General features: G+C 49.0%; 1 protein-coding gene across 2 annotated transcripts in view; it reads right to left on the bottom strand.

Moving 5' to 3' along the window:
• Positions 1 to 13,978, bottom strand: part of LOC127585338 (SH2 domain-containing adapter protein F-like) — a 180,106-nt gene that overhangs the window by 19,146 nt on the left and 146,982 nt on the right. For both annotated transcript variants that reach the window (XM_052042723.1, XM_052042724.1), the window contains 2 exons: positions 13,362 to 13,530; positions 11,448 to 11,567 (listed from right to left, as the gene is read on the bottom strand). In XM_052042723.1, coding sequence (XP_051898683.1) covers positions 11,448 to 11,567; positions 13,362 to 13,530 — 289 coding nt within the window. The remainder of the gene's footprint in view (positions 1 to 11,447; positions 11,568 to 13,361; positions 13,531 to 13,978) is intronic.

The following is a 13,978-nucleotide window of genomic DNA, read 5'->3' as shown; positions in this document are numbered from 1 at the left end:
CTTCTCCACGGATGCTGCCTGGCCTGCTGAGTTCCTCCAGCATCATCGTGTTTTTCATAAAAATCTCGCCTGATACCCCGAGGAAGTGCCACACAGAGGTTACCACTTTTGCCCCACGTGCTGAACTGAGGCTCGCTGTTGGGTGAGCAGAGAAGTTCCCGAGATAGTGTTCCAGACAACAACTTGCACTGGGCTGCTTTCACAACTCTCCTCAATCTCAGTCAAAGTCCAAGGAACTCTCCGCCCAACACATTTGTTGCATTAGGACTGCGGCAGTTCAATGCTACTCATCAGCGTTTACTCGAGGGGCAGTTGGTGGAAGGGCAATAAATTCTTCCTGCCTATTCTGAGGACAAATATGAATACAAACCCTGAAAGAAAGGAATATCCCCTCTGTGCGGTGAAGAATCGCAGGTTGTTCAGGAAAATAAATAGCACTTCAGACTTATTACACAAGCGGACCATCTCAGCCCTGTTCTCTATTGATCAGCTGGAGGTAGAATCAATCCCCTTTGAACTTGCTAAATAGGTCGATATTGGATGTCAGCAGCTGAACACTCCCGTTTGAAGATGTACTTCTCAATCAATGCTTGTCTCTAACGGGTAGTCGCGGTCACCGCTGCGCAGACAGAGTGGGAAGTTTCCAGGAAGGCTGCCAGAACATGGAAAGGGTTCCGGCACGTTGAGGAGAAGAGGGGTGGGGGTTGGGGGGGGGCTCGTGGGAAGCATAGAAACTCCAGCACAGGACAGTTGGACCGAATGGACACTGTATCTGGCCCAACAGAATGGGGCAGGGTTGCTGCTGAGTGTGAGGTCTTTGACTGAGTTCTGTCACTTACTTAACGCAATACAGAAGGAGGCTGTTCAGCCCACTGAGTCCATGCCAACTTCTAGTACAGCGATTCCCACCTGTCCCCCTCCCTGTAGACACAGCATTCTCTCCCTCAGGCTTTCCTTTGATTCTTTTGCCATTTACTCAGACAGCGGAGACGGTAACTGAGCCCGCTGGGGACATGCTGGGAGCCCAGGGTATCATTTACTATCCCTCCCCTCTCCTTCAGGGGTGCTCAGTGTTTGAGGCACTGTCCAAGATGCTGGGACCAGGTACCTCCTCTCAGCACAGTTATTTGGTAATGGCTGACTAAAGCGAGCACCCAAATGTACCATGCTGCACATCTGGGCTCAGAGTGTTTTCTCGCCAACAATTAATTTCTTCCATGCCCAAGAAAGCTCACGAGTGCCTCTACTTCCTCAGGAGGCTAAAGAAATTTGGCATGTCCCCTTTGACACTCACCAACTTTTATTGATGCACCATAGAAAGCATCCTATCTGGATGCATCACGGCTTGGTACGGCAACTGCTCTGCCCTGGACCGCAAGAAGCTGCAGAGTTGTGGACACAGCCCTGCACATCACGGAAACTAGCCTCCCCTCCATGGACTCTGTCTATACCTCCTGCTGCCTTGGTGAAGCAGCCGGTATAATCAAAGACCCCACCCACCTGGGTCATTCTCTCTTCTCTCCTCTCCCATCAGGCAGAAGATACAGGAGCCTGAGGGCACATACCACCAGGGTCAAGGACAGCTTCTACCCCACTGTGATAAGACTATTGAATGGTTCCCTTATACGATGAGATGGACTCTTGACCTCACAATCTACCTTGTTTGACCTTGCACCTTATTGTCTACCTGCAATGCACTTCCCTGTAGCTGTGACACTTTACTCTGTACTGTTATTGTTTTTACCTGTACTACCTCAATGCACTCTGTACTAACTCAATGTATCTGCACTGGGTAATGAATTGATCTGTATGAATGGTATGCAAGACAAGTTTTTCACTGTACTTCGGTACAAGTGACAATAATAAACCAATACCAATAATTCACTTCGAGCGTCTCAATCCAACCCAGCCCTAACAACATTTCGGATTTAGTAGAATTGGATTTGTGTCAATAGATATAGACACTTGCTTTGCCTCTCACCTCCAGAAGCTGCTTGCTTTGTTTGACCTCTCACTTGCAGACACATTACCTGTATGCCCAGACTGAACAGCAGTCACTGCCTTTTCAACCACAGGGGCCTCAAGAGCTGGCACAATTCCATCCTTGCCTGACACCTGTACCCTGCAGCACACCAGGAAGACAGAGAGGTGGCTGCATCGCCCACCCCTTTGTAACACCCTGCCTGGCACTGAGACTTCAGAGCTGGGCATCAATACCAACATAGTGATAAAGGGTGCCACAGTTCCTTGGAGAACCAACTTGCAAGAACTTCCAACCCCCTTCCCTCCCCAGCCTGCCCTGTTGTGATAAGGGCATTGAGGAACTTAATCATCGAATGTGCCCACAGTCGTGACCCACACCCTGATAACTCAGAGTCAGAGGTCCACGTATCACAGCTAAAGCCCCACAGAGCATCATGCAGCAATGCAGAGATGCATCAAAGAGCCATCTGTGGCCTTGAGGTTCCCTGGTAACACCCAATGGATTAGTCAGGTGGGCAGTGCTGAGGGAGGGTCGCACAGTGGGAGGGGCGGTACTGAGGGGAGTCCTGTACTGAAGGAGGGCCTTATACGAGATGTACAGGTGCTGGTTCTCCTAATGTCCTGGGTCCAACAATGAGAATGAAGCCCGCCACCACAGACAGCTGGGTGTGGAAGATACTGACAGACAAGTTCAATGCTAAATGTCAGTGGGAGACGGTTGATCGAAACAACTACACCCCCATTTAAAGTGACATCGCCTTGCCAACAAGGACTGCCCCCTAAACTGCCTCCAAGGATCTCAAATAGCCTGGACAACAATCCATCTCTCTGCTTTATCGAGCCTGAATATCACTTAATCACTCAGCGAAATATCCCATTGTGGTTGAGTGGACGATTCTGGGCACCAGCACTGCTGTCAGTTGTCATTTGCTGCGATTTCGAGCAGTGGCCTGTGTTACCTCAGTGTGTAACATTGCACAGGGTCTGTGCTCCTCTGCACACACTGGGCAACTGGGTAAGTTCCCAGCTGGGAGCGAGGTGGCTGATAACAATGCTCCCCTTGTCCTCACACCATTCCTTTCTCTGCCTTGGTGTGTTCCAGAACCTTCCACAACTGGTAAAGTTACTTTTTCAAGTTACAGTTGCAATATAGGGGACACTGCAGCCAATGTGGGCAGTGTAAGATTCCAGAAACACTACCAAGTTAATCACTGTATTGGATTATCCTGTAATGCAGGACTTGTCTCTTCAACAGGGCTCAGACCCACAACCCTCGAAATGTTTCCATATTTCTTTACAACACAGAAGGAGACTGATTCGGCCAATCAAAGCCATGCTGGTTCACGGAGCAATCCCATCCCCCTGTAACCCATTCTCCCCACATTCCCATCAATTCCCCCGATTCTCCGACTCACCTGTGCACTAGAGGCAACTTACAATGGCCGTTAACCTACTGACCTGCACGTCTTTGGGATGTGGGAGGAATCTGGAGCACCCAGAGGAAACCCACCTGGTCACAGGGAGAACGTGCAAACTCCACACAGGAAGAACATGAGGTCAGGATTGAACCTGGGTCTCACAAGCTGTGAGGCGGCGGATCTAACGGCTGTGCCACTGGACAGCCCAGCGATGAGACACAGGAGAAGATCCATTACAGGTATTACTCATGTCACAGGGGGGTTAGGTTAGAAAAGGAGAAACTCCGTCCTCTGGGTGGCTCTCGCAAAGTGGGGGAAAGGGGAAGGTTGTTACCTTCACAGATACACTGTGAACGGCTGTAGCGCACGGAACACTGGGGTTCACCAGCAAGGACTGGAGTTACTGTGGGAGGGGCAGTACTATGGGAGGGTCACACTGTGGGTGGGGTGGTACTGAGGGAGGGTCACACTGTAGGAGGGGCAGTACTGAGCGGCAGGCGGCCGAGGGTACCGGCAGGTCGGCCTGCCTGCCCGTCTTCCGCGCTTACGTGCGCGTGTGGGTGCATTTAGAGAGGGAGCACGCGGTTTCCGCGGGCACCCTAGCCGAGTTCCGCGTTCAGTGGGCCCCTCAGGGGATCGCATGTGTCGTGGACGGTACGAACGCGATTCTTATTTGAAGTGTCGCGTGTCGCGTTAACGGGTGTAGCGTCGCGTTTGTGTTTTGTTAGTATTAGTTTGCATTCTCTACCGTAGTATGTCGTTGCGTAGTTTCTTCTTTTCTGTATTAGACGTCGTGTATTGACACTGGTTGTCTTTTGTAGTGCTTTTAGCGAATAAACGTTTATTATTAAAAAAAAGGGGCAGTACTGAGGCAGGGGCAGTACTGAGGGAGGGTCACACTGTGGGAGCGGCAGTACTGAGGGAGTGCAGCATTGCTGGTGTTGGTGGGGAGCAGGATTAACTCTGGTTTATTTGAGCAGTGAGCTGGCATTTACCGATGTCTCTTTCTGCACTGTATTATCTACCAACAGAGAATTCTTTAGTTAAGAAAGATGCATAGTTGGACCTTTCCCAAAGTGTCTGAATCAATGATTGCTTTATTTAAGAGTTGATGACATTCCCAAAAGATCTTACTCAAACATTTTTGTCGAAACCCAGAATGGGAGAAATGCCAGATCCAGATGTTGGCAGATGTGCACCAGATCACCCTTTGCTCATTACTCAGAAGCCACAGTTTTCAGTAACTGTTTAGAGATTTGCAGTACTGAAGTGACACTCACAACTGGTGACCGATGTGACCATTTTCCAATGTGTGCCACACACCTTTGCAACATCGAAGGATGTTACACTGTCAGAGGGCAGCACCGCAGCATCATGTCCACCCTTGCAGGGCCTGTCCTGAGTGCCTGGAGAGGAAAACCAGGGGAATGCTGACCTGACAGAGGGGCAGGACTGAGAGAATGCAGCAGTGTCAGAGTCAGCGCAGTGTCACACTGTGGGAGGGGCAGTACTGAGGGAGGGTCACACTGTGGGAGGGGTGATACTGAGGGAGGGTCACTCTGGGAGGGGCAGTACTGATGGAGTGTCGCACTGTGGGAGGGGCCGTACTGAGGGAGTGGTGTTACTGAGGGAGTGTCACACTATGGGAGGGGCAGTAGTGAGGGTGGGGCAGTACTGAGGAAGGGGCATTACGGAGGTAGTGCTGTCTTTGAGGTGACAAAATAAACCCACAATTTTTCTCACCGTATGTAAAGGATTCCAAGCATCATCTGAGGAACGATGCAAAGTCCCTGAAATATCTATCCCTTGATCAACACCAGTAATAAATTATCCTCTCTCATTATGGGAATTTCATTAAGGAAGCAGCACAGAGAGTTATTAAGTGTAAATCAATGACCACTGAAGTGGGATTTCACTCAGAGCCTAGCTGGCAGTTTCTGTTTGTATTGGACTGTAATCACCCTGGTTTAGAATATGAAGCTGACACACCACAAAGCAGTGAAGGCACTGCTCAGTATGAGGGGACATGCACGAAACAGATGGGCCTTCAAGACAATCCAGCAGTTTCATGGTTAGCATTACTGAGAATAGTTCTTTTTTTTAACTAATAGTTTTTTATTTAATTACTTTAAATTCTCCAGCTGTTATTGTAGCACTCTCTATCTAAGTCATTGTATCCAAGGCTGATATCTACATAATTTTTGGTGATCAAAGTCAAAGTCAAGTTTGTTGCCAAGCGCACAAGTACAGGTGCAATGAAAAACTTACCTGCAGCAGCATCAGGTGTGAAGATGGAGGTGAGTCAGGTGATCAGCCGTGATTTTACTGAATGGGACTGGAGCTCCAGGGGCCAAATGGTGACTTGCTTTAATTATCTAATGTTCTGGTTCTATTCTTGCAAAGATTGTTTTTGCACTGTCCTCCGCGTAAGACGGAGCAGCAAACTGTGTGCATTACTCCAAACAGAGTCTGACCCACGTCCACAGTCGGTGTAACATAGTGATATCATCTCCAGGTAAAGAGAGACCAGAGAAAATGAAAACAACTGGAGATTGGGCAAACCAGTCGACTTCCTTAAATGAAGGATCCTATTGTTCTCAAAAAAATGATCTGCAGTTCTCAGCTGCTGGAGCAGGAGAGACGGGCAGCGCCTCCGACTGCCCACCCGCTACAGCTGGGCAAGTGGTTCAGAGGGGTCACAGGTCAACAAATTCAAGGACAGCTCATCCTCGCCATCAGCCGTGTAATTGCCCGAGGAGGAGGCTCTGTAATTACTTGCCCAACCCTTCCAGTTACACCATCTGAGTGGCTATAATTGTATTTTAAGTAAGTAATTTATATGCAAACTGCATTCAAGACAGGCAGCTGGTATCAGAATAAAATCTGCATATATCTCACGGGGCATACAATGGGTAAATGAGAGAGGGAGAGGGAAAGAAACAGGGAGGGTGTAAACAGAGAGAGGGAGAGAGAGAGACAGAGTAAAAGGGGACAGAGGCGGTGTGAGCTCCAGTGTGATGCTGAGTTAAAGACAAAAAGAGAGAGGGGGACAGAGAGAGGCATGAGAGAGATAGACAGAGACAGAAAGGAACAGAAAACAGATGTGAGGAGGGAGAGACAAAAATAAACTGTTAGAAAGGTAGACGGAGACAGAGGAACAGAGAGACTGCGGGGAAAGCAGATAAAAAAATAACAAAGGGTATTTTTTAAACACAGAAAACACAGAAGAGAAATGGAGACAATCTTTCACCTCAGATAAAAAACCATTTAGATAAAAGCCCGGGTCCCTTTGGCATTGCTATAAATTCTTGAAAGAGAAACCAGATCGAACCAATGCGCCTCTTAATGCAGGGCACAAACCATTGCAACTTACACATAAATTAATTTCAGAAGCCATAACCTGTGTTATATAAAGCTTATTAATTTCAATTGGATTCCCTCAATGTGCCAGCACTAGATACTAGGGAGCTTCATTAAAGATGCATTAGTGATGTGTTTAGTGTAAACCATCAACGACTGAAGTGGATTTCATTCAGAATCTGGCTGCCTATTTCTGTTTGTATCAGACTGCAATCACACAGGCTTAGACTGGGGAATTAAAGAGCCACAGGTCAGTAAAGGAGAGCTGAGACAAAGGGGTCCCAGGACAGTGTCAAGGTGGGGGGAGGGGGGTCCTAGGAAGTGGAGAGATCCTAGGGACAATGTGTCCCAGGAGATTAAAGGGATGCCAAAATGTTACAGGGGGTCCTACAACATTAAACAGGGTCTCAGAACTGTGTGGAGATAAAGTGATCCAAGGAAGTGACGTGATCCAAGGGGTTCAAGGACAGAAAATGGGTCCTGGGAGAGGAAAGAGGTTCTGAGAAAGGATCACAGGATAAAGTGGTCCCAAAGCAATAAATGGGTCTCTGGGTGAGAAAGGGAATCTGAAGATGAAGTGGTGCCAGGACAGGGAAGGGGTCCTAGGACAGTGTCCTAATGAAGGAACAACAACCTAGGGCTTTAGCAAAATGTTTGTACTTGTCTAACTCACAGCCGGGGGAACGCAAATCACCGCAGGGAATATCTGGGGATAATTGTGTATTGGTGCTTTCAATTTTCATTATGCTGTCAGGTTGCAGGTATTTACCAAACTGACATAGGCAACACCAGAGTTGTAAAGATGTTGGGATTCATCTGTAGTGTGGGATCATGCATCAGGTTTATGACCTGCTCTCCAAAAAGGTTAAATTAAGGATAAAATCCATCCCCAAGGACAAGGTCCAGCTTAGTTTCCTCCAAACTCCCTCAGCACAAACTCATAAAGAACAAAAGCTGCTTCAATGATTGGAAACCCCAAACTGAATCTAGACCACAACGCAGATAGTTGTCAATAATGAAGTGATTACTGTTTGTAAGGGTGATAAGCAGAAACATCCAGAGACACAAGAGACCGCAGAAAGATCCAGTTCAGTTTTAAGGAGCATTGCAGAAATCTGTGGCTTTGTGCAGAGATGTAAGCACAGATCTAGGCCGGTGCTGCGGGAGTTCCACATGGTCAGAGGGTGTGACATTAAATTGACGCCCGTCTGGTTCCCGTAGGAAGATGTAATAGATCCCATTGTAACAATGTTAAAGAAGAGCAATGTGATCTGGGCCAACATATCCCTTACCCAAACAGCTGATCTGGTCACTATCACATGGGATCTCTCTGTGTACAAGTTGGTTGCCTTGTTTCCTCACAATGCAACAGTGAATTACCACTTACTTCATTGGCTGTGAAGATTCTGGGGATGTGTTAAGGTTGTGCTGAACAAGTGCAAGACTTTCTGCTCTTAGACTGTACAAAGAGTCAGGCTGAGGGAGCTGCACAGCTGATGGGTTGTCATTGATGCCTCATGCATTATTCCACTGACTGTTCAATAGTAATCATGCAAGTTACAGCAGATTGACAGCTCAACAATCCCAAACCATCTGAGGTATGTCAATGGAAGTTAGAAAAGACACAGTGAGAAAAATGAATTGGGAGCAGACGTATGATTTACAGGCAGCTGTATTAGTGAACGCCGATCGATGCCAATTGCAATTTTAGACAGCAAAAATATTTTACACAAATTGGAAATCTGTTCTGATTTTTAAACATCCCGCAAACCTCACAGGTTTACAGCACGTCTGGGCACCCCAGGCACTGACTGGCTTCTTTGGGTTGAGCCTTTGAGGCATTGGATGCAAGATGTTCGTCCTCATCTCCAAAGCCCTCAACTCTGCTACCCCTCCAGCTCCAAGTGTGGGTCTGGTGGGCCAAAGGACCGATTCCTGTGTTGCATCTCCCTGTGGCCAAGAAATTCCTCGTGGATTCATGACGTCACCTCCAACCAGCCTCACGTAACCCTCCGCGTCGGCTGCTTGGGGTCTCCTGTGGCCAATTGGCAAACAAAACACGATGATGTTGGAGGAACTCAGCAGGCCAGGCAGCATCCGTGGAGAAAAGCAGGCGGTCAGCGTTTCGGGTCAGGACCCTTCTTCAGGACTGAAGATAGGAAAAGGGGAGGCCCAATATATAGGAGGGAAAAGCAGAGCAGTGATAGGTGGACAAAAGAGGGGAGGTGGGGTGGGCACAAGGTGGTGATAGGTAGATGCAGGTAAGAGAGTGATGGGCAGGTGCGGGGGAGGAGGGGAGAGCAGCATCTAGATTCCAGTGTCCGCAGTCCTTTGTTTTTCTCCTGGCCCTTCATTACCTCATTGGATGATCTCCCTATTGATCAAGTGACCATCTTCTCATCTCCTTCTCAAGGGGTTTGTATCTCCACTTCAGGCAGGACCTGAGCAGAGTCTACCATTAAGATTTTGGAAAGGGAGATTAGATTTCAGGGAGCAAAGGGGAGGGGGGGATTGGGACAGATCCTTTGTCCCCTTAACTCCTCATTTAAACTCTTCTCGGGTGTAATGGTCTGGACCAGTGACCGAGCCTGGGACCTGCTCCTTTGTGTCATTCCCTGAGCTACCTCACCATAGTCAGGCAAGAACTGAAATCCCTGATTAAACAGCCTTCTTTAAGAACAGCGGCAGTTAAGCATCATCTCCTCACCGTTACCAATCTCTGCCGTACACTGGAGAACCTTAATCTCCCTGAAGAGTCAGACAAGAAGCACGACAGCAAAGAACCAAACCCACCGTAATCGCTGTTTGAGGAGTGACAGAGAAGGGAGATTACTCTGATGTAGGGTAAATGGGGACAGAGGGAAGGGAGTGAAAGCAGGAGCCAGGAACTGAGCCCGGAACACACTGACCCTGCGTCCTGCCTCTTTAAGCAGTGGCTTGACATTGCCTCCCTGCTGCTCCCTAAATATGCTTTTGATTTTCGCCAAACCGCTGTCATTTCACATTTAGCTCGCCGGCAACAAAGCAATGAGTATGGGGATGTACAAGTGCTCACGTAGCCCCTCGAAGCAACACAGGGCCAAATTGTCAGCTCTTGTAGACAGTGCTGTAAACCTGATGTGCTGTCTCCTGGGAAAATGCCAACTGATCAGTTGCTGGTCTCTTGGGAGGCACAGCAGACAGCAATGCAATTCCAATTTTCTAATAACACTGGGAACTGCTGTCTTTGTTAATCCGTGCATTGAACCTCGAGATAAATGACTGCACCAAATATTAATATTTTCACATGCATTTACATTTATTTTTGTACCAGCCATTACCTGTGGCAGAGAGAGGGGGAAGGCTTCTGCTGAGAGGGGCTAGAGACAAAGCAGGGTGGGATTGAGGGAATTAACCAAAGGTGGGAGCACTGAAGTAACCCTTCGTTTAAGAGGCTAATTGTGACATTTTTAGGGAGGACAAGACGAAATAAAAATGTCCAGCCAGCTAGGGAGCAGAGTTTGGATGCACTGCAGGAACCTCACTGCAGTGGAGTGTAAAAGAGCAGCGTTACAGTGCCCCCGCTGGTGGGTGGTTTCAAGTGCAGCGTGACATGTTGACATAAGAAGTTTCCATTATAAAGAAGGAGGAAGGAAATTACCAAAGAAAGTTCGGATGCAGCAGTTATGGGGAGCTGTAACATTTGTAGACAGTGACAGCTATCAGATATCACAGATCATTATCCTTCTCTTAAAATACTCGGTGCTCCTGACCTGCAGGATGAATCTGCTGAATGCCAAGTTACAAACCCCTCTGACCAACTGTTGAACTCCGAATGTCCCAGGCCAGTTTACTTACACATCTGGCTGCACTTTGGCCCAGAAATAAAAATAAATGGTGCATTGAATGGAATCAGAGTCCCCCAAGTTGGTGGGGTGGGGAGGAAGTGTGTGTGTGTGTGTGTGTGTGTGTGTGTGTGTGTGTGCGTGCGTGCGTGCGTGCGTGTGGATGTGTGTGTGTGTGTGTGTGTGTGGATGTGTGTGAATGTGTGTGTGTGTGTGTGCGTGTGTGTGTGTGAGAGAGAGTGGGGGTGTGTGTGAGAGTGTGTGTGTGTGTGTGGTGTTTTGGCGTGTGTATGTGTGTGTGAAAGGGGTTGTGTGGTGTGTGTGTGTGTGTGTGTGTGTGTGTGTGGTGTTTTGGGGTGTGTTTGTGTGTATATGTCTGTGAGAGAGTGTGTGAGTGTGTTTGGTCTCCAAGGAGCCCTGAGGACTGAGAGAGAAGCTGCCTCTGCTCCCACTGCATTACTTAGCGACCACACGGCACCATCCAAGTTCACCCAGCAGTCCAATCCCGAGCCTGCCCTCACCCTGAGCCCAACCCCACCCCAACCCCATCCCAATCCCACCCCAACCCCACCTTCACCCTCCCTCTCCCCGATCCGAGCCCCCCCTGATCCTGACTCCCTTCTCGAACCCCCACCTCCATCTCCCTAAGGCTGCCCCCACCCTGCCCCTGATCCAGCTCCCTGCCCCCTCCCTCTCCCCCTCTACCACCAGACAGCTGAATATCCGTGGTACGCACGTACGTCTCTGGCGGTGACGTACAATGAGAAGCCGGGTGGTGTCTGGCAGAAGGACCCATCTAGACAGGGCTAAACCAGCCCGAGTGGGAAGATCCCAAGCCTCGGCTGGGATCCCGGGCACTTACTTCAGTGAGAGGGAGTAGTCATTCTTGGTGGTCTCGCTATTCCTCACTAGGTAACTGGCCTCCTTACACAAGCGCAGGAGGTTCTCGGCATCCGTCCGGCTGATGGCCCCGTGATACCAGCTGCAGGCAAGAGGACATGCATTTGCCTCACTCAAATCTGTCTCCTTCACTGACAACGAGCTCTAAGCGGGCGTGTTAAACACCACCATATGTCACTGGTCACCGCTCCACAGGGCACTCCACACCGTGCTGGGAAGTCACAGCACACAACTGAAGCATTCTTCACCCTTGCAGTCAGAACACACGGTGCCTGGAACAGACACAGACTGAACCAGATCCATACACATGTTCACACACAACCAGAGACACACACACACACACACACACACACACACACACACAACCACAGGGACATCAATGGATACACACAACCACAAAGATACACACATTCACACACAATCACAGAGACAGACAGACAGACAGACACACAACTGCAGACAGACAGGCACACACATAACTGCAGACAGGTAGACAAACACACACACAACCACAGACACAGCAATACATACACATATTTGCACACCAAGTTGCATGTGTGTGCACACACACACATACACAACCAGAGAAATGGAGATAGAAATAGCTACACTCACACACAGATGCTCTCTCTCACCCCCCCCCACACACAAACACACACACACACACACACACACACACACAACCAGAGAAATGGAGACAGAAATAGCTACACTCACACACAGATGCTCTCTCTCTCTCTCTCACACACACACACTCTCTCACATACACACACACACAAACAAAACATATGCATATAGAACTACAGAGACACACACATTCACATACCACAATAAAAACAGAGAACCACACATTCACACACAACCACAAGACAGACACACGTACAGAACTACACAGACACAGAAAACCACAAGATGAGTACACAAACATGGATAGGCAGATGAGAGAGAAAGAAACTGCCCACAACCGGAGACAGACACACTCACAGAGCTACAGAAACACATCACTACAGAGAGGGAGAGAAAGTGAGGGAGGGAGGGAGAGATAAAAAGAGAGGGGGGGGGAGAACACCTACACCACTACAGACACACCAGATTGCTGAAACATTACAGTTACACCACTACAGACACATCTCCATGTACTCAGATTGACATACACTCCACTCCCAGCCATGGAAACATAAGCGCACACACTCCCCTACAGAAATATATACAGACATAACCAAACACATGGCCACAGAGTGGCTCCCACAGAAAAGACACACATTGTACATCCACACACATGTAGCCCCACAGACAGGCTCACCCACCAACACCCACATCCACACTTTGCTGGCACCAGTCCCCTCCTGCCTTACCTGATGCTGCATTGGCAAAGTCCGTGTGAGCCAGCTCTAGTGAAGACCCCTCTGTGCAGGAGAGGTCTCCCTGGGGTCTGGTCAAACACTCATCAACCTGTTTCACTCAAACAGATCGACACACTGCAGCTCGTGGGAACTCGAGGGAATTGACAGGTGCCCCAGTGGATCCGTCTGGAGCCACCAGTCAAGTTGCTTCAATTCCTACCCAGGCGGGTAACCAGCAGCACTCTGGGACATCAGAAGGAACATGTGATCTGTTGTTGAACAACTTCCTTAGGCCAGACTGGGTACAGAGACCAACACACACACGCACACACACCCCTACGCTAATGGACACACACACACACACACACAGACACACACAGACACACACACACACACACACACACACACACACACACACAGACCTACACAATTGGACACACACACACGTACACCTGCATAAACACAGCTTCAGGTTAAAGGGAAGGCATGTTACGGGGACTGTACTAGTGCCCGGGTTGTGGTCCGACACTTACGTCTGGCTGACGAGGGGCAGGTCAGGCTCCACCCTCTCCCCCAGAGCTCCGCTGAGCTCCAGGCTCTGGTGCTTCAGTGATTTCAGGTTGGGCCCCGACAGGCGATTGTGATGCCAGACCTTCTCCTTGGGCGGAGACTGCCGATTCTTGTCCACCTCGTCAAACTGAACTGAAGGGAGCACAAAGAGTTTAATGCACAAACCATCAGCATTCAACCGAAGCCACCACTGATCCAGTTTTCTTTGCCTCAAAGGTGCTTGGCACCCTCTGATTCCACACCCGTCCACAGACTATTGAACTGTGGAAGCATCACACCCAATCCTTCCCCCTTCAGCAGTTGGACACAGGTATATACTGTGGCCCGGAGTAGGAACTGGAGAGACATTTTCTTTGGTCCACCACACTGTAGGAAGGGTGTGACTGCACTAGGGAGGGTACAGAGGAGACTCCCCAGGGTGTTGCCTGGGATGGAGCGGTTCATCTATGGGAGAGACTGAGCAGACTGAGGTTTGCTTTCCTTGGAGCAGAGAGAAGGTGAGGGGGACCTGACAGAGGTATAAAAATTATGAGGGGCATAGACACAGGCAGATGTAGAAACTTACTCCTTAGCAGATTCT

Source organism: Pristis pectinata, chromosome 32 (genome assembly GCF_009764475.1).
Source record: "Pristis pectinata isolate sPriPec2 chromosome 32, sPriPec2.1.pri, whole genome shotgun sequence".
Taxonomy (NCBI): Eukaryota; Metazoa; Chordata; class Chondrichthyes; order Rhinopristiformes; family Pristidae; genus Pristis; species Pristis pectinata.
This window is presented reverse-complemented; position numbering and strand designations above follow the sequence as displayed.